General features: G+C 32.5%; 2 protein-coding genes and 1 long non-coding RNA gene across 12 annotated transcripts; 1 reads left to right on the plus strand and 2 right to left on the minus strand.

Annotated features, from left to right (window-relative positions):
* Positions 1-129: 129 nt before the first annotated feature.
* On the plus strand, positions 130-10,965 carry LOC139431581 (uncharacterized). Its single transcript, XR_011641671.1, has 5 exons — positions 130-235; positions 304-406; positions 10,393-10,544; positions 10,604-10,695; positions 10,761-10,965. It is a non-coding gene; the product is annotated as an uncharacterized lncRNA (long non-coding RNA).
* On the minus strand, positions 585-16,462 carry LOC111428305 (uncharacterized). 10 transcript variants are annotated; one of them, XM_023063774.2, is made up of 10 exons: positions 16,273-16,462; positions 15,998-16,048; positions 15,899-15,938; positions 9,465-9,633; positions 7,162-7,360; positions 6,786-7,107; positions 6,406-6,728; positions 2,520-5,776; positions 2,288-2,464; positions 585-2,221 (listed from the first exon to the last, which is right to left on the minus strand). In XM_023063774.2, the coding sequence occupies exons 3-10, from the start codon at positions 15,930-15,932 to the stop codon at positions 2,041-2,043; spliced, it is 4,662 nt and encodes a 1,553-aa protein (XP_022919542.2). In that variant the 5' UTR covers positions 15,933-15,938; positions 15,998-16,048; positions 16,273-16,462; the 3' UTR covers positions 585-2,040. The 10 variants fall into 10 exon arrangements, with proteins under 10 accessions (XP_022919542.2, XP_022919539.2, XP_022919538.2 ...); XM_023063771.2 differs by lacking the exons at positions 15,899-15,938; positions 15,998-16,048; positions 16,273-16,462 and adding exons at positions 14,604-14,788; positions 15,205-15,891; XM_023063770.2 differs by lacking the exons at positions 15,899-15,938; positions 15,998-16,048; positions 16,273-16,462 and adding exons at positions 14,604-14,846; positions 15,205-15,891.
* Positions 16,463-16,667: 205 nt separating this feature from the next.
* LOC111428210 (glutamyl aminopeptidase-like) lies at positions 16,668-20,466 on the minus strand. Its single transcript, XM_023063650.2, has 8 exons — positions 19,781-20,466; positions 18,367-19,479; positions 18,223-18,308; positions 17,651-17,970; positions 17,515-17,594; positions 17,310-17,455; positions 17,015-17,258; positions 16,668-16,965 (listed from the first exon to the last, which is right to left on the minus strand). Exons 1-8 carry the CDS (start codon positions 20,422-20,424, stop codon positions 16,704-16,706), a joined length of 2,895 nt encoding a protein of 964 aa, XP_022919418.2. The 5' UTR covers positions 20,425-20,466; the 3' UTR covers positions 16,668-16,703.
* Positions 20,467-20,521: the final 55 nt, after the last annotated feature.

Here is a 20,521-nt window from a genome sequence, read left to right on the forward strand (position 1 = left end):
TTTATTACATCTTGTCGAATAATAGAAGATATAAAAACGATTTTAGCAATATTTATTAAGGGTGAATTAACAATTAATAGCGCCATCTATGGGAATAATTCAAAACTAATCACAAATTTAAACAGCGTCGCCATTTCTGTTACATCTAAGCATTCCTTGTTATTCCCGATTTTTTCGGGATAAATTGGGATATAAATGAAACTATAACGACTAAAGTTCTTTAAAGCAACGGTCGGTAAGTGTGTTCAAAAATATCTTTGGTTAATATTTTGAGATCGAACTTCCGTTCATATCATTCTCCAGTTTTTAGGTTAGAAAGTTACGAGTTTAGATTCTACGAGTTAAACACTATCTCAAGATAAAATTTTCAACGAACTTTTGAAGACTGTTTGGAGCTTTTAAAATGGTAAGTTTTCATAAAAAAACTATTTTGAGCTTTTGAAAAGGTAAATTTTGACATCAAAAAAAAATTTTATATAGAGACATCTATAATTTAATAGCGTAACATTACATAAACTCATAAAAATTAATACTTTTGGTCCTTGAAAAGCAAAAAAAAAGGATAAAATAAAACCAATAAAAAATATTCTTCATTCTTAATTTATTAAATATTTAGTACACTTTAGCCTATCCTAAAGATAATATTACACATACTTTTTTATACAAAAGAAAGGGGAAATAAAATAACTTCTTTTAACACACACGCCTTTATGGCACAGACTTATTTATTTATTTTGGTTGAATCTAAGGATTTCAATGGGGAAGTTTAAAAATAAATAATATCATTAGAAATAAAACTTTTTGTTTAAACCCGGGACGTAAAAATTAATTCAAAGAAAACCTGTAATAATAACGATAGTGCCAAGAAAAAAATACAAAAAGAAAAACTTGGTAACAAAGCTAAATGTGTTTAAAAGTATTTTTATATATTGTAAAACTGTAAAAACTTCACCGTCTATCATCATCATTTTTTTTTACTTTGGTTCAAGAGAATATTATATACAAAAATCACAATAAGCCTTCAATATATACATATACGCTTTATTTGCATCATTTCTTTTAGTTATTATTACTTCATATATTTTAAACTGTTTTTAAATTACTTTTTTTAATTACTGAGGATAAATACAGAAGCATTTCTCTTAATTTGCTACCATTTTTTTAAAAGAGAAGTGTCTCGGAGATAGCTACGGTGCTTATTTTTTACATGAGTATTTTCTTTTTAGTATTTTTATTTTTTTTCTTATAATATTAATTTCTTACATTATAAAAAATACTGACTGAAAAATAAAGAAACAGAAAAAATCTTAAATAAAAGTAGAGGTTTTATGATGGTTCCAAAAAGCAGCAGTATTTTATAATAAATACAGGGCCCACATTAAACCAGATATGGTGAAGGGAAAAAACCTGTGCGCTTATAATGAAGCCTCAACTTTTAATATTACCTTGAGTAATACAAAGAGAGAAACTTCTAATCAAATCGTTCTACAAAGTGAATTTTTGCACTATCTTTTTATTTATGTGTAACTGTTAGCGTGCAAGGAAAGGATATTTTAATGAAAATGTTAGTTTACAAAAAAATAGTGCTCATTTTGAATTGCAGTGAAAAGACATGTTATAAGCGGGATAGAAAAAACAGGATGGTTTTTTAAGTTACAATTCTCAATTCTCCTTCACCTTGCAGAAGAAAGAAGTTTTATTAATATCGTTTGAGTTTTGATTGACCAATTTTGATTTAGATTACACATTATTAGTTATGGAGAGGATTTTTTAAGGATGGGTTGTTAAAATTCTTGATCAATCATCACAGTTTAACACTTTCTTTAAGGTTGGAATGTAAGTTAATACTGATATTATTTTGAAAATACCCACAAATAGAAGGAATAGAAAAAGAAAAGGCGACAAAATAAGTGAGGAAAATCCCACCACCACAAAAGAAAATGCCGGAAAAAATTTAAAGTAATCAGCTTTTTAAAGAAACACAAAGAAAGTTAAAAAATTAATCACAAAATTTCTAAATTTTACGTTTTAATCGTTCAGTCAAAAACGTCCATTATCTGCTGGAATTACAGCAGATCTTGGCACCAGTCCCTTTTGAGTACCTCTACAACAAAGCAGCCATTGTTCATCCACTTCTAATACGACTTTAAGCCTTTCTCCTTCGTTATAAGGAAGGTGGCCGCTTTCAGATGGCAATCTATGAGATAACGTTTTTACCACCCTTCAAAAAACAATACTCATTTTTACCAAAAACCGCGAACTAATTAATAACAAACACAAATCTTACTTTGGTGTTTGTGTTGTTGTTGTTTTTCTAGTTACAGATGTTGAAACGGCTCTTCTTGGTGGCGTTATTTTACTATTTTTTGTCGTTTGATTTGCAGGTTTATATGGTAAACTGCTGGGTCTTGGAATTATTCTTGGGGTATTCGAATTGTTTTCCAATTGATCTAATCTGCTTGTTCTTAAAGAAAAAAATAAATTGTGAAAGAAATATTCAATTGCATAAAAAAACTTACCTGGTTGTTGTTAAATTCTTTTTACCAATCACATTATTTTTGACTAGATTCGGAACTTTTTTAATAGCTCCCCCATTAATAGCCGTTGGAATTTTTCCTCTCCCAGTTGGTGATGGAATAGCAACGGGAATTCCTGATGGTTTAACTGGGGAAATAACAGGTCGCGGTATTTTCGATTTAACATGAGTAGGCGATTCGGGAGGAGTTTGATCATTTCCCCCTTCTTTCCCACTTAACATCTCCCACTTTCTTTGCAACTTTTTAAATTTCTTTCCATTCAATGGTTCAACACGATTCTCTTCTCCTTCATCTTTTGGTAAATTTTCAACATGACTCAATGCTTCGTCATCTACTTGAGCTTGTTGGTGGTAATGAGTTTCTAAACTATCTGTGTATTCCTCTTCTGAATCGATGGCAAGTCGATTATAAGCTTGGTATAGCTTTGAGGTTAAAGGTACACCAGACCATCGTTTTTTCGCTATTGATGCAACATCTTCAGCTAATTTAAACCCGGGTTTTGAATAACAACCGGGATCAATGCAAGATCTTGGACGCGCTTTAGGTGGTACTCTTTTTGATGAATTTAATAAATCTGGTAATCCTTGTTCTTCATTTTTCGGTTGAGAAGCATGATGAATCGCGGTTGCGCAAGAAACCTCATCAGTGTCCGATCCAGAAAAACTATAAGTTGAATATTTATGGATTTTATGAATCGGACTTGTTGGATGTTGATAAGAATCCATTCGTCTTAAACTTTCATGTAATTGCCGATACTCAAACAACAAATCAAATTGAAACGGTAATAAAGCCAACGGTTGTAAAGCAACGATTAAACTATCTAAAATCCCACGAATTGTTACACTTCCTGTTAATGACAATACCAATAAAGAATTTGCGTTGTAGTGCTTTTTAATGATACTTTCTCTAGTTCTTAAATAACTTATCCAAGCATCTAAAGATCTTACGTTTAATAAACCAAACACGAAAGCGTTAAACTTAACCAATCCTTCTGATAAAGTATCTTCACCATTAATACGCATAACCAATTCGTTTAAAGCTTTCGTTAAAGGTCCTTGTTGAGCCGAAGCTTCAACAACTTGCCAAACGGAATTATTAATTGCCCCAAACGAAGTTTCAATCGAAGATTTTAATCCATCACTTAGCAAAGTGTATAAAGCCGGACATAAAGTATTAAGAGTTAATTTTGCGCAAGATGGGTTTAATTCTGAGTCACCAATTGTGTTTAATTCATTTTGATTTGTTGCCGAAGAGAAATGTTGCATTAATCTTTCAACGGATTCCCCCACAGTCGTGACAAGATTCCTTTTTTGATTTACATCATATTTTTGTGGGGTTGCAAGTGGTGATGAGTAACTTTCAGGGCTTGTTTCGCCTTCTTCACAGATTGCCATATCGACTAAAGTTTTTGTTTGATGATTTCGATTAAGTAATAAAGCGGAGACGTTCGGGGAATTATTCGGAACGAAATGTTTTTGAGGAGCAAAACTGACTTTCTTTGAATTATCTTGGTTGATTTTTAACGATAAAAATTTAGTTACGTAACTTCTTAGTTGAGTGATGCTCTCATCGTTATCCGTATCTGATAGAGAAACCCCACTTAATTTTAAAAATTCTTCCAATTGGTAAATATCTTCGTAATTTAAATTATTAAATAACGGATCAATATTTGGTGGTGGGGTAAAAGTTCGTTCGTGTTCATCAAAACTTGAACTTGAAGTTCCAGCATCGACTCCTTCATCTTCAGTTTCGCTTAATCTTTTATTTCTTGGTAGATAATATGGTTCGTGTAAAGAGCTTCTTTTATTAAGATTTTCGATAGATTCCTCATTAGTTTCGATTAAACTATAACGCTTCTTATTACCAATTAATTTATTATCAATTCCTTTTCGTAAAATACTTCTTGGTAATGGTGGACGTGGTGGAACATCCCCAGCCAAACTAATCGATCGCTTCGGAAGTGGGGGTGCTGTCACAGTAACCAAAGGTTTTTCATTATTCATCGAACTCGCTTCTGAACTTGTAACACTATCGTATCGGTACACAAAAAGAGGATTTAAATTAGGACTGTTTTGAGAATCTGTTAATAAAGTTGAGGAACCTCTATAACCAGAACTTGGTTGGGTGGCTGTACTTGAGGTGGACGAAGTTTTTTCTAAACTTCCATAATCACAACTCATTGGGCGAGCACGTTCTTTCCAATTATTACTGTTTGACTTTTCGCGTTTCTTTGCAAAATGATGTGCCACTTCAGGAACATCGGCTAAAATAGTTTTAAATTCTTTTGGGAGTAAAATATTAAGCGAATCCCAATCCTGAACGTGACTAAATCCTTTCTTTTTTAAAGCATCGAAGTCGTTGCAACTAAATGGTCGTCTTTTCGGAGGTGTTGAAACTGAATTTACCGGTTGAGGCATTAATAAAATGTTGGCGATATCGTCGTCTTTGTTGTTTAAGAAGTCTAAATTAGGTAGTGCATAACTTGGATATAATACATAAACAGGTTTAGCAACTTCGCTTTTTTCTTTAAGTTTATTTAAAAATGATGGTTCAACTACTTTTACTCTTTCTTTGATACTTCCGGTTAATTTATAAGGTGGATTTTTAAATATATCTGTTACGCTGGTTTGCATACTCTTATTAATCAACTTAAGAGGTACACATTTTGATATTTTTGATGATCTTTTTCGATCGATTTCGGATTGTATAATGCTTGAATTACTACTCTCCGATGATATGCTAACACCAATACTATTCAAACGTTTCGTATTCGTAGCCGTTGATCTATAATCTTTTTTCTTTTCAACACTATTGTTGTTATTTGAAAGTTTTTCTTTAATTTTACTTTCATCGCTTTTGAATTCTTCTTCCACTTCAATTTTACCACCATCCTCTTGATCCTCAACAATAACTTCGTTACTTCTATTGCTAGTTATTTGTTCTATTTGCTTCGATTCCGATATGTTACTATCGCTGGGCCAATTTTCACTCGTACAAGAATTATCTAAAGCTGTAGACATTCCTTCGGCACTCATACTTTTCTGTTTCATAAACAATTTGACTAGACTGAAGTTTTGCTTCCCCGAGTGATCACTACTTGTCGTACTCCCCGCATCTATTGATGTAGCCATATCTGAGAGTTCGCTCATCCCATTTGTACTCCTACTGCTGATTTGTTGGATTTGGTTTTGGATATCAAAGACTTTAACGGGTCTTCTACGAACAGTACTTGAATCACTCTGAATAAAAAAGAATTCGATTTAATTTAAGTTTTACTTTAAATGTGTACATAATGATTAAGAATAAACTAGAAGAAATTTATTTTATTTTAGATTTTTTGAGGTTATGTCAGGTTTTATTTTATTTTTTTATTTTTTCGTTGGCAACAAAACAAATGTGTCAAATCTGATACAAATATAAAAAGATAATAAATTTTTGAATAATCATCATTTTTCTTTTAATTTTTTATTATTACCATAATTTCCAATGTTATTACTAAATTATTTAATTAAAAAATTAAGTCACCGATTTTTTTTTTAGATTGGCACCAAGTGACTGTCAATGTCAAAAAATGAGTTAATTTTTTTTATTTCGAATAAAAGTGATTTATAATAAGGTATTAACATAATTTCGTTAAAAAAATATTAGTAATAATCAATTTGTTTTTTAGCGTCTATCTTAACATAATTTATTTTCGCTTGGATGTCAGGTTAAAAGCGGTGAGATTTTTAGGTTAATTAAGTATTTTAATTAAAACATATTTCTTTAATAGTGATTAAGAACCATATAAGACCTCAATGGGATTCTCTTCATTTATAAGGATCATCGGAAAGTAATTATTATGGTTATAAAAGACTTTTTTACTTACCGAGCTGCAACTCATTTGATGCAAAATCAAACTTTTATTAATTTTCTTGTTCAATCTATTCCTAGTTAAATTGGGCATGCTTTGGCTTTTTAAAGTAGCCTCATTCATGTTGCAAGAAGAAGTTTCATCACTCGATTCATTATTATTGCCGGATGGTAAACGTCTCAATTGACTCTCACCAGTTAATTTTTTTAATTTACTCCATGTGGTTAAAGTACTGCAATCAGATCTTGTCATGGATTGATCCAGACGCATATTTTGCAATTTCTTCTTCAACATTCTCGTCCAATTCGCATCTTCACTCGATACATCACTCTTATCTACTTTTAAGATAAATAAAATAGAAATTAATACCGTTTATTCAATATATTAAATCTTACCATTGTCATGGAAATCACTTTCTTCTGAAAACATAGTCATAGATCCTTCAAAAGCGATGGTGTAATTATCTTTGTTCGCTTGACATGTTAACATGATGTCATGTTCGTTTAACAAATCGCAATCTAAAGAATCGACGCTGAAATTTGCATCTAACATTGGGTTTTCTTTAACCGGACTGAACAACAATTCCGATTTGCAGATTGACATTGTTGTTGAGTTTGCCGAATCCTCGCCTTGTGAACTTGTGTGAGGACTATCAAAATCAAATTTGGCCATTATTGATCCGGAAACACTTGCATAACTTTCCCCTTGCCTATTATTCTATATACACAAATTAAAATAATAATCGTTAACAAGATAAAGACGTTAAGTTACCTCTTGACTTAAATGATCAGTACACATCGGTGGTAAATTCGTTAATAGTGCGTGGATGTCTTCTGTTCTAAAACTCTCCATATCTGCTTCAGCTAAATTTGCGTCCATGTTCTTAGCCAACGCGTCGTAGTAACCAATATCACTAGCATCGTACGACTCGGCCAGCGAAAGAATGCTTGTGTGGTTATTGTCCCGATATCTATAAGTAAACATTACAAATTACTTATTAATTTGTTTTTCATTTAATACTTTAGTAAACATATTGGTGACAAAATAACACGAAAATATTTAAATTTCGATTAGGTGGAATTTGGCGCAGAAAATAATAAACATTTTTGAATATATTTTCAGTTTTGTCTCACCTCATGTCCTTTTTAAAAACGCATAAAACATCGACCGTAAACTTAAACTTTAGATGTTTTGTTGCCAAATTTCCAAACTTGCCAAAATGAAATTTCATCAACCGATGATTTCGCATGGAAATGGCGACCGCATACTTTGCCACTATGACGACAGTCTATTTGAGGCGAAGCGAGAGAGGTGGTTCGTCCATTAACCAATTTATTTCGTTCGTTTAGAAACATCTGGACGCGAGAACTCTGGCTTCCAACAGATATTCATTTAGCAGCTGTTGTGTGTTTTAATATGCAATGTTATACTCATAAATCAACACAAATATTTTAAAAGATAAATATAAATTAACTAATTATTGTAAGAGCAAAGATTATCTTATGTTGTAACAATAACAAGGTCGATAAAGTTTTAGTTTCTTGATGTAGCCGATTTTAATTATATAGTATTTCGCAGCTAGTACACAATGTTTGAAGACCGAGTTCGAATACGATAAGGACTTCTATTATTTAAACCCACGGTGATAACGTTGTGTATTTGTAATCGATTAATCATAACCTTTAACGAGAATAAAAATGATAAATACGTTCCATTAAAATCGAGTTTGTATTGAAATAAAAACTTGTGTAGGGGCACCTAAACAGTTTGATTTACGAGAACTGGTAGACAAGAACGAAAAACATCCGATCATTTTTAAACCAAAATCTAAATATAACCCGGGACGCGGCGAAATAAACTCCGGCTTCCTGTAAACTTATCCTCACGTAAAATCGCTGAATATCATTGAAAAATAAACTCACTTTTTTGGTTTGGGACTCCCTGATCTACCCGATCTTTTCTTTCGCACCTTTTTCGACATTTCCGCGATTTTTGGCACCATCCCGATTAAAAGAATCAACTCAAAACGACGAAGTTTATATTCCCATCTTGTTTATAGTTTACAAACACGCGCATACACGGCATACACACACCGGGAGTTAAAAAGTAAAGAAAGTTTTCTTTGGGCGTGGACCACGTGTGCGTTTACGATACAATACAAGAACGTTACGCGGCAAAACCTCTCTCGAAGAACTGAATCTAATCCCGGCTCAGACTAAAATTATGCAGGCGTCCAGCCAACACGAAAAGGGAACACCGACGCACCGCAGGCGTTATTTTTGTAATCTTCCCAAGGTTGAGATAGGATGGAAGGGGAACATTGGATGGTATTCATCCGACTTTCTTTTAGGACTTTTTATTTCAAGAAAAAGAAAGTGTTGAAATTTGAACCCTTTTCAGTTCTTTTTTGGGAGTTTCTTGAAAATATTATTGTTATCAATTGAGTGTGAATAAAGTTAGAAAAGAAAATTAATTAAGTAAGAATTTATCGATTCTATAAACATTTTTTACGGGTGATTTTAAAATGTATTTATAATGATAATACAATATTGTGATGAAAATAATTTGAAAAAATAGAAAGAATTGAGACTACCATTAACAACAAAACAGTTACAAGGTTAACTTTAATAAGAATAGGTCGTCATTTCCTGTAGCTTCACTGTTTTTTGATGTTTTATCCTCACACGGTGTGGTACTGAGTTACAAATACACACTATAAGGTGATGACTATTACATAAATGTACTTATTTAAGTTTTATTTTTTTTTTAATTCATTAAATTGGCAAATTCTTGTTAACTTCAAAAATTGATAACGTTAAAAACAAACAAATTAATATGTGCTACACAATCTTATACGCAATTTATAATATTTATAACTTGAATAGATGACTCAAACATTGCACAAATGGAAATGAAAGCCAAATTTCTCTGATTTATACACTAAGGCACGTGGGCCGTTGATTTGCAAATTAAAACTGACACGAAGGTCAGCTTCTTTATGATTGAAAAAAAAAATTGTATTATTAATATTTTTACATAATCTACATAAAAGAAAAAAAGCGTGGTATTCTTACCCATAATCTAAGAACCATTGGTAATCGGAGTTATCCTGGATGAAGTCTATGTCTTGAGAGGATGTGTTGCTGAGACAACTCACTGACCCCGGATGATTGCTGTTGCAATCCGAATCCGGGGTCAGAGCGGTGCCTCTTCCCACTACCCCAACCTCGTTCATCGCTTTTCCTATAAGAAGAAATATAAAAATTTGAAAAGATTAAAAGAAAATTAATTGAAAAAACTATCATCTTCCTATCAAAGTTAAAAATATACGATAGCCATTTTTAATGTAAGAAAGGTTCTAATTCACTTTCTGGCAGAGAGCCAAATACAGCTACAATACGATTGTTTACGACAACCCCCGTAAAATATCATCAAATCTGACCTTTATCCTAATCCTAAAAGACCCTAAGGATATTATTGTTTAGTATTTATAGATAACTTATCGAAACGTGCTTTAAATATTAAATACCCAAAGGCGATTTAAGTCTCTCGTAAAGATTTATTAAGGTCGCAGAGTACACCAAACAGCGCGGAGAGATAAGAAAGAGTCGAGAAGCTCTTAAATTTCTGGGTTGAATTTCTCGCGTGCGCAGAGTTGTTACATCATGTTGATACATATCTAGTTGAAAATGTTGTAAAACTCGGTGGGTATCGATTTTTTCCTAGTTTAATAGATGGAAAATATCGAAACTGATACTTTCTGCGGTTTACAAACAGCAAACGAGTCGGTAAAAGAGAAAGTGACCACCGAAGCATCGAATTCCGTTTGTCACGCTTACGAATGCACTTGTGTCCAACAATTTTCTACTAATTATGATGCGGATGTTAGAAACAATAGACAAGAGGTTTTGCGAAATCATTTTGATATCGATTTATGTTAAAATAACAATTATTAGAATTTAAATATTAAAAGTTATTAACTAAGTATTAATTGTTACAAAGGTGATGGATCTTGCCCGGTAAGAAAGAAGATGTAGGTAAAAAAGAAATTGAGGAGGAAATGATCTTTTTGGTCATTGATGAGATGGTGAATCTACTAGCACAAATATCTGTCAAAACAAGAAAACATTCCAATGAAACAATAAATTATAATGGTGAGTATATTTATGTCCATAAAAAGTCTACTAACTTCACCACCATAAATTTCTTTTAGGTCGGGATAAAATCATGAATTGTGAATTGAAATTGCGAACAGCTGCAACCATTGAATAAAAGGATATTCACATCTGCCTTCTACCATAGAGAGTAGGTATTGATTTTATTATAATTCTGTAAACTTTAAAAACTGTAGGAATTTATTTTGTTTAAAGAAACCGTAAACATATTATACAAATCGTTTCTTGGTTTCACGCTATTAGCAAAACGAAAAAGTTGTAATGGGTAAAGTGCGTTTTCTAATTGTGGCAATTTAAAACGAAAGCGATTTTCTCTAAAGTACATAAATCACGTACCTCTGCATAGCAAGTATTTTGCCACAAAACCGTTTGCTGGGATTTTGGATGGAACCACGATGAATCTCATTTTTAGTTTAGTCTTCGTTTTAGTTTCACAATAATGTTAGTAAAAAACTTTTTATGTATTAGTAGGGTTAATCAAAACATTCTCTATTATCAAAAAAATGTACCATGATTTAAAATTTTTATATGGAAAGGAATTTTCATTTCAATATCACAAAGCCTTCCTATTAATAGATTGAGTATTTTAGCCTTAACTTAGTCTTACTCCTTTGATATTCAAAGCGCACCATTTGATAATGTCAGGTAAAATTAGGAATAATGTCACGTACTTTGCTTTTAATCCGAAATGTCGCGTTAACCTATATAGTATCGAAAGTAATAAGTTGGTATTTGGTGTGCGACATTTAAATTCGATTCTACTAAAATTAAATTGTACAAAAATTTTAATATTATTAAAAACCCGCGAAGATGATGATATGGACGACATCAAGTTTATCTCCGGAATCGATCTTTAGTTTGAAGAGGGTGTGAGTCACGTGATGACTAACGACTCGCAGAAGCATGAAATTGGACGACAGCTTGAGAAGAGAAGGGCCGCTTTGGAAACTCTCTGGGTACGTTTTAAAAAGAGATTTAGATCTCTTTCTCTCTCAACTGAGTTGATTTTACAAACTCGAAGCGATAAAATTAACTATGTACGAACAACCTCAAGTTTGTATACATGTAAACTATAAAAGAGGGAATTTGCAAAAACCAACTATTTTGGATTTACATAAATCGAGTCCGCTCGCTTCGTTAACACCTCCTCAGAGGTTCAAGAATTCAATTACATGGTAATATACGAGATGGTAAACCTACTCTCGAGAGGTGCGACTGGCGCCGGCGTTATGTCAGTGACCTTAAAGGGGCGACATAACGAAGAGAAAAGGTAAACAACGGCAGATGTCGAAATTTGCGTCTTTTTATGGTTTCTTTTATTATTTTTGAGAATTTTCTTTTTCACGCGGTTGATGATGTGTTGAAGTTAATGGAAGATCGTAACTGTAAATTACGTTTTGAGCTCACACACTTTCGTAGAAACCAGCTCGGCATACTATAATTTACAGGGAAATGTAGGTAAACGGGTGACGGAGATGGTGGATTATTATTTTTGAGAAATAGTGTGTACTCGAATTTTGTGTCAACAACTTTATAATTTATCGACATTTGCGGTTTTGAATGGTACTTTTCGAATAAGTACTAACCCACTTCAGAAAGAAGCAAAGAAAGGAGTTCAAAGTGTTTAGAGGTACTTCTAATTTTTAAGAGTTGTTATAAAACTTTTTATATTTTTTTGCAAATAACAGTTAAAAAAAATGGGAATAAATTTATTACTTTGTCACACCTTCTCTATCAAGTTATTGAATGAAAGTTAAAACAAGCATTTTTTAGGTAAAAAAATGCTTTTGACACGGAGACGAAACAGCCAGAAATATGTTAAACGCCCTCAATGGAAAATATGAGGGTGACCTTTGTATGCTATATAGTGTCATGGATAAGTATTGCGGCAATTGCTGATTTATTTGCTGGAGCAACAAAAAAAATCTTCATAACCTAGACCATCAGTACCTATGATATATACAAAAAATATCCGTAAAGTGGATTCTCTAAATAGTTGTTGATGCGAAAAAGAGAATGGAAAATAGTTTTTGGATAAGGAGGAAGAAAAGGCAGGTTCAAATCTTATTGACCATACCGAACTCTCAACTTATCATTGCTGCAGTTAGAGGTTTTAGCAGATTTAGATAAAATATGTTTTTATAAACTTTTCAAACACAACATTTTTTATGATTTGAATCGCAAAAGATGAAAATAAATAATATTTTTATTGAAAACGATTCCGATTGAAAAATGAAGATCAAGAAAAAAACAATCCAGTTTCTAAGCATCGTCCCACTTTTATTCGTTTTCATAACACATCGTTTAAGGAAGCCGAAGAAACCATTCTTGAATAATGCATTCTACACGTTTCCACAAAAGTAACTCAAGTGAATAACAACGCAATCCAAATTTCTCTCTCGTTGATTGTTCTTTAATAAAAAGAATGTTTTATATTTGAGAAATGCTTGTAAAAAAATGATTGAATCAATTTGGATTGATTGGAATTTAAACTTTGTAACTAAAAATAATATTGTAATGGTGACTAATCAGGACGTTATCCTTGGAATACCAAAAAAAATGCAAACATTTTTTACATTTCCTAATATTAACCGGGAATTTCTATACTCGGACTCGATTGGTAACATAATTGGTATTATGCCTTCCATATAAAGACAAGCTAATCGCTTTCATAACGTGGCACGTGTACAATGTTTATTGGCTTCTTTTTCTCAATAATTTTTTTCTTATAAATTCATTTTAATTAATCATGGTACATTTCTTATTATTATAATTATTATTTTTTTAGATATATTTTTTTAATTACCACTTAAAAGCCTCATTATTAAATAAGTTTTTGATCCAACATGTTAAATTTTCTTAAACTTTTCACTGATTCAACGAAATATTTAAACGTTTTTTTTAAACACAGCGAGGAACCAATATTTTACATTTACACCATAAACAGCACCTCAACAACTCCGTAACAGATCATCCCGACGTGCACTAAACCACACTAAACGTTTGGAATGTCTCGTAGTCGTTTCTCGTATGGTTTTTAGTAGCGCGCACGCGCTCGTTGTAAGATTGGGGAACGATTTTGGAGTGAATGACGCATCAAAGAAAGGCGGTTCTTTCATTTAAACATATTAAAAAAAACTTATTAAACCAATGGAACTGATTAAGTGGTTTATTTATGTATAGTAAAAGTAAATTTCTTTGTAAACAGATATTTGTACATAAGTATTTTTCTTTTCTTTGGTATATAATTAGATATTATATACGTAGGTGTCTTAAAATTAACAAAAAATAAGAGCAGTAATTAACCATCAAACTTTTCAGGTAATTTGACTCCAGCAAAGTCGTGGAAATGATTCAGAACAGTAAATTTAAGACTGGCACAAAAACGACAGAGAGAAACCGAAGTCGTGTTGAAGTTGCTGGAAAGAAAATACGTTCAGGTGCTTACTTGTACTCCAGGAGCTTCATCATGCAGTCCTCAATGCATATTACAACGAGGGACAAATTGCGAGACAACGCAAGAGATGACGGAATGCTGTAGGGCATAGAAGGCAAATACTGGTAATTTTATATCCTTAAATCATGATGATGAATTTTTATCTGAATGGATAGATTATATTTATAAAAATGATTTCTTTTAATTTCAGATTGGCTAGAAAAACATGATGATGTGCGCGAGGAAGTCGCTGGGAACCTGTAGAGGTGCATAATCAAAGAACGCAGAACATTCGAAATTGAATTCGATGAAAAAACTGTTAATATTTTTATTTAGGTAAGAAATTCAACATTACCGATGTGATTTACTTAAACTAACTTAGGTTTGCACAAAAAGTCAAGACTGAGTGATCAAAATTCTCAGCAATAACTCAATCTGAAACATCTTTTCTATTATGGCAACTCATAAATAGATAAATAAAATTGAATTGGGCCAAGATTTTCAGTATATGATAAAAACGGATTGTTCAAAAGAAAGCTTGAGTCGGAACGATCCTACCGCCATCTTTTTATATTTTAATCAATCTATTTTTCAAAAATTACCTTTACTATTTTTCGGTATTCTCCTTTTGTATCGAACTTTTTTCTTTTTCGGTTCCGGTTTCCCGACGACATTTTCGACGATTTTCATCATACAACACAATAAAACGACCAACATGTTCCCTATGGTTCACAAAATTGCACAAACTTGTTGATTCATAGTATATAGAACGACGGCACATTTATTACTGTAAAATATCACCAAACATGTGTCTTTCAGCTTAATGTTTAATATTTTCCCGATGACTTCATCGTCATTTTGCGGTTAATGTAAATAAGCGAGGATGTTGATAAGATTAACGTCATGCGGTTTAACGAGCCAAAGTTTTTAAACTAAACTCTTTGTGTTACGTTTAAATACTTTTGCGTCGAGCTGTATCAATTTGAAGCAAAACTAGCGTTTTTCGTTTGGAGATGGCGTTAACGATTGCGAGTCTATTTTCAAATTGAGTTCATCGTACTTATATTAGAACAAAAAGAAATGAAAATATTAATAAAAATGGTATGATTAGTACGAAAAATATGTTATATGTTGAAGTTAATTTAATTTTAGTGTGGGATAAAGGGTTATAAAAAAACCGTTTCACTTAACACCATGACAAACCGTTTAATTGATAACAAAGTTTTAACTTGTAGTTAAAGTCCCGTACGAAATTTAAACTTTTCACGTTAAAATAACAGCGCAACATATCTCGCGTCACCGTGATGAAAACTCTATCCGAATTTGCGCACGGCACCAAATGCTGCACAACTCTTCTCGTTTGTAAAGTACGAATCAATCAAAGACAAGCAAACGACGTACGTCCGCTTTAATCGTGTTCCTGCATCCGAAGTACACGCACGTCCTGGATTGGTTTAACTAATTTAGAGCCGCTCTCCTGCCGCCTCAACTCGTACAAAAACGATTATATTTCTGGATCGCAGTTGGGAGGAGGGGACGCCGAAGAGGTCCTCTTGGCCTCTTTTGACGCCCTGCAGACTAGGACCGACTTAATTTCGGAGAGCCAATCGGCTCATCTCAACGGGGCTGTTATTGCGACCTATTTTTAACCCCTCTCATAGCGAGAGAGAGAGTTTTGGTTGAGTTAGATTCTGTCCTATGGCTTGTCTTTACCCTAGAGTTTATTTATGAGAAACTAGGACGATGAATAGTCACTGCTATTGTAATCACTATTTAGCACCTTCCCAAGAAGACAAATATTTGTATTAAAAATCTGAGTAGTGATGAAATGAGTTGTAATGTTCTATTTATACTTTAACAATTAAAGTTAACTAAGATTGAAAACTTTTTAACTTACCTATTGCAAGTGAGCTTTTAAAGTAATCAGTCATGTTAAACTGGAAAAATTGAAAAATGTTTGAATGTTTATTTTAAAATCTTTAAAACTGAAATATACCTGAAGTTTATCCACAATCTATATGAATGAACATCTTGGCTAGAACGTCCCCTGGAAAGCAATGATAAATTCATTACGATTCAGAATTAATTGTTCCGGTTTTGAAGCTTAATTGAATGCGTGATGAAGCGAAATGAACGTGGCTAACCCATACAACTACTCTAAATTGTAAAACGTTGTTAACCACGTAAAGCTAAATAGTACAATAACCAAGGATAATTTGCCATATTGATTTTATGAAGTGTAATCGGAAGGTGTCATCGGATTTTGCATACCTTATTCAAAACAGGGCTCATTCCACCTCCTTCGAGAAGAGGTTTTAAAAGTTAACCACAAGAAAGTGACACAAAACTCAAGGTTTTTTTTGACACGTTTTGAGATGTTATTGCGATTTTGTGGTAAACCGGGTGGGGTTTCAACAACTTGTTCTTGAACACGGTCTTCTAACCCCGATTTATTCTAACTATTGCAGCCACCTATCGGTGGGCGAAAGAAATTACTTGAACCCTCTGGATTATTGATCTGGTCTACAATGGGTACTGCGCAACAAGAGTTTTAATATACTGATATATTTTCTTGTTCATTGAGTTTAGATATAATCGTTTTTAGATTATAATAGCATCTAGATTATAATCGCTTCTAGATTCTAATCAAAAGAAACTCGATAAAGTGTCAAAAATAATTTTTATTTTGTTATGAAACATTTTTAACTTTTAATTCGTTCATTTGCGATCCAATTCTCAACGGTTTCTTTGTAATTTCGTAACCACTTAATATTATTGTGAACTTGTTCTAATGCTAAATATCTTGCATTTTCCCCTGCCCCTCCATCTGGATATTTAGCTATAAACGAATGTATTTCTTCAATTTTCGTTTGAGTTGAAAATAAATTCGTTGTTAACGTTATTATTGTTCCTAAATAACGATCGTTTAATGTGAATCTTTCAACTATTTTTAACCAATTTTCTCTAAAAAATTTTTGTTAATTTCTTATTTGTTAACATATTTTATTTTTACCTGATGTAATCCCAAACAATCGGTCTTCCAACCGGGTTCGAACCTATATAAGTAATAAGAGTAAAATAATCTTGTCGCCTCACATACTTTTCCGTTTTCGATAATTCAAGTAATTTACTTAAATACAAAGGGTCTCTAACGCTTGCTAAACCATGCAATAATCTCATTTTTTCCCCAGCATCGTGTTCTGCTGCAAAGCGATCGAAAAGATGATCCCAGTATTCGACGTTGCTATGTTTCATGCCTAAAAATATGTTTGTAAAAGCTTAATTTACGCTTAATTAGTTCATTTAACCATGGGGATACACTATTTCGCGTAAATCTTGTCGAATCCTCAAAGTTTTTCCTTCCAACCAATCTATAAAGTGTTTTGAAGCTGTTTGTACACAATGTTTTAAACCCACCGTACATGCTAAACTAAGAATAATAACGCGGGCTCTCCTAAAATATTAAATACAAATTTTTTTTTAGTATAATAATTTTTTTTATTGTTAATTTACCTATCTAAGTGAGTATCGGTTGGTTTTTCATCCCAAGAATACATATCATAAGCAGGTTTAATTAAAAATTGGACATATTTCTTTAAAAAAAAATAATTATAAATCTAATTACTTTTTTATAATATAAGTAACTTACATTTAATTTGTCGAAATGTTCAGAATCTCTCATTAAATCAATAACCGGTTTGATTGAGTAGAAAAATGCGGCCCAAGGTACAAACTGAACTTCATTTACAAGATATCTAGATAAACTTAAGGGTACCTCGTAACTTAAACGTCCAGATTCCGCCAAAGAAAACGTTTCCTCAATTAAATGTGCTCGATCTGCGGTTTCCATCTCGTGGATATTATCGATCAATGTCTTCCAATGGTTCATTTCGTAATTGACTCGATACATTCCGATTTGTTTAAAATTAAATTTTACCCACTTTGCTTTTGTCGGCTTTTCTATTTCAACTAAAATAAATGATTAATTGTTTGTTTTCAGAAATGAAATGTGGTAATGGATTCATAATTGGAATATGAGAAGTATAAAGCCTTTAATTTGAAGAAAAACCTTTAGTTCGAGTGGTAACTGGATGAAAACTTTCAAATGTGAGGAAGAAGAAAGAGAAAAGGAGAATATTAATTTATACTGCCAATAGAGGTAAGATCAATTTGCTAAAAGGTATGTAAAATTTGCTTTAAAACTGGAATTTTTAAACTTACTTTCATGATCGTCATGTTGAAACCAAACTAATACAGATGTTGAACTTTCATCCGTAACATAAGTAACTGGAATAACCCATTTATAACTTAAAGATTAAAAAAAAAATTTACTAATTTTGAGATGAATTAGAGTTTTTAAATTACTTATAAGGTGATGGAACTCTATCTTGAGCATCGGGATCGGTTAAAAATCTTTCTTGAGTTAAAACAAAACTGTCGTTCTTCGATTTTACATTAACAACGGGATACCCTGATTGTACGGTCCAAGATTTCATAAACGTAACGACATCAACATCTTCGACTAATTTTCCTAACTCATTCCATAAATCATCTGTTACCGCATTACCATAAGCATATTTTTTTAAATAATTAGTTACACCCTCTCTGAAAATGTTATCTGTAACGGCATCTTCTAACATTCTTAAAACCGTGCCTCCTTTGTTGTAAGAAATCGTATCAAAAATCGAAGTGATTTCATCCGGTTTTGTAACATGTTGTAAAATTGGATGTGAACTTAACGTGGCGTCTATTTTGAGTAAAGTATGTAATCTTTCCACTAAAAATTGATCCATCATCTTCCATTGTTCTTTGAGAACTTCATCTAATCCTTTAAACGTTATATAAGTCGCAAAACCTTCGCTTAACCACAGATCGTTCCACCATTTCATTGTTACTAAATTTCCAAACCAACTATGTACAAACTCGTGAGCAACAACGGCCGCAACTTGTTGCATATTTTTAGTTGTACTAATTTCGGGGTGATACAAAAGACTCGTTTCTCGAAACGTAACCAATCCCCAATGCTCCATAGCTCCGGATATAAAATTTGGAATCGCGATCATATCCAATTTTGGTAATGGAAAATCGATTCCAAAATATCGATTAAAATGTTCGATAATCCTTTTGCCGATAGCGGTTGCAAATTCGGTTTTTGATTTTTGTTCGGGAGTTGCAAACACCCTAAACGGAACGTTATTGGCATTCGTGGATGTGTGTATTATATTTGCGGTGTGATCGAAATCGCAAACGACGAAACAGACGAGGTACGTCGACATTTTAACACTTTTTTGGAAATGAACCATCACGCCATCTCTGGTTAATTCGCTCTTTATTTCTGGCATGTTTGATAGGGCGATGTATTCGGGTAAATTTGGTTTTAAAATGTGAACTGTGAATGTTGCTTTTAAATCTGGTTCGTCGAAACAAGGAAACGCTTCGCGGGCATGTGTTGGCTCAAATTTTGAACTAGCAATGGGTCTATAAAGAAAATTTTAAATGGTATTAAGAATTCCCATGAATAATTTAGAATTTAAATTATAGCACAAGAAATCATTTGTTACCACCGTAAATAATTAATTTAATCCAATACAATTTTTTATTGTAAAACCTTTCAATCGCCTCTTCTAAATTGAAGGCTTTCGTAATCGAAAAATAACAATCTTTCACCGATGTAAATAGAGAGTTGGGTTTAAATTCATTTCTGGTTTATTTGTCACCAATTGGATAATAATTCACAATTTGAGTTAATTAACTTCCTCTAGTTCTATTTTTTTCTTACCTTTTTTCATTATTAGCTGTTGTGTAATAACTAAGATACATCCCGGTTAATCTATCTTTCATATTTCCAAAATAACTAATCCAAACAAAATATTCACCGGGATAAATATTCCTATTTAAATGTATCGCCATAGTTTGAGTGCGTTCATCCATCGCGACATTTCTTACAGAAATTGATTCACCATCGTTCCTTTTAATTTGCACTTTGCTAATATTCAATAAATGCGAATTTAAAACGATATATTGAACCGATTCGGAAACTAAAACGCTCACGATCACCTCTCCAGTTAAAACTCCCGTAATCAAATTCGGCCGAATTGTAAGATCGTAATGAGTGGGAGTAACACCTTCTGGGAGCCTAAAAAGTGTTTCATCCATTTCCGTTTGAGATCTCGTTAAATTTTCACTTTTTAACGATTGATCAAACACCATTGAACGCGACGAATTCATTTTTGGGGGATAACTTTTATTGTGAATGTAAAACTTTCCGATTAAAATGAGCGCCGTTAATAAACACGCGGAGAAAATTAATAAAATAAAGCAACATGATAATAGAAAGGTTATTAATTTCTTCGATGGTTTCACTTTAATTTCTAAGTGGTGTTCGGGAATTTTTGTACAACTTGTAGAGTCGCTTGTCGACATTTTCACTCGCGTTTTACTCGAGTTATGAATGTTATCTCTTCGCCCACCGGGTTTTTGAAGAAAGTTATTACCCCCCACGATTCGGAGATCGCGTTAA

Source organism: Onthophagus taurus, chromosome 10 (genome assembly GCF_036711975.1).
Source record: "Onthophagus taurus isolate NC chromosome 10, IU_Otau_3.0, whole genome shotgun sequence".
Lineage (NCBI taxonomy): Eukaryota > Metazoa > Arthropoda > Insecta > Coleoptera > Scarabaeidae > Onthophagus > Onthophagus taurus.

Coding starts and splice junctions, on each gene's coding strand:
- LOC111428305 (XM_023063771.2), bottom strand. CDS start 14,718: ATGTTGGTCGTTTTATTGTGTTGTATGATGAAAATCGTCGAAAATGTC. Junction 6,729..6,785: donor AAGTGATTTCCATGACAATG/GTAAGATTTAAT, acceptor TTATCTTAAAAG/TAGATAAGAGTGATGTATCG. Junction 5,777..6,405: donor ATCAAATGAGTTGCAGCTCG/GTAAGTAAAAAA, acceptor TTTTTTATTCAG/AGTGATTCAAGTACTGTTCG.
- LOC111428210 (XM_023063650.2), bottom strand. CDS start 20,424: ATGTCGACAAGCGACTCTACAAGTTGTACAAAAATTCCCGAACACCAC. Junction 17,971..18,222: donor TCAACATGACGATCATGAAA/GTAAGTTTAAAA, acceptor CATTTATTTTAG/TTGAAATAGAAAAGCCGACA. Junction 17,595..17,650: donor AACATTTCGACAAATTAAAT/GTAAGTTACTTA, acceptor TTTTTTTTAAAG/AAATATGTCCAATTTTTAAT.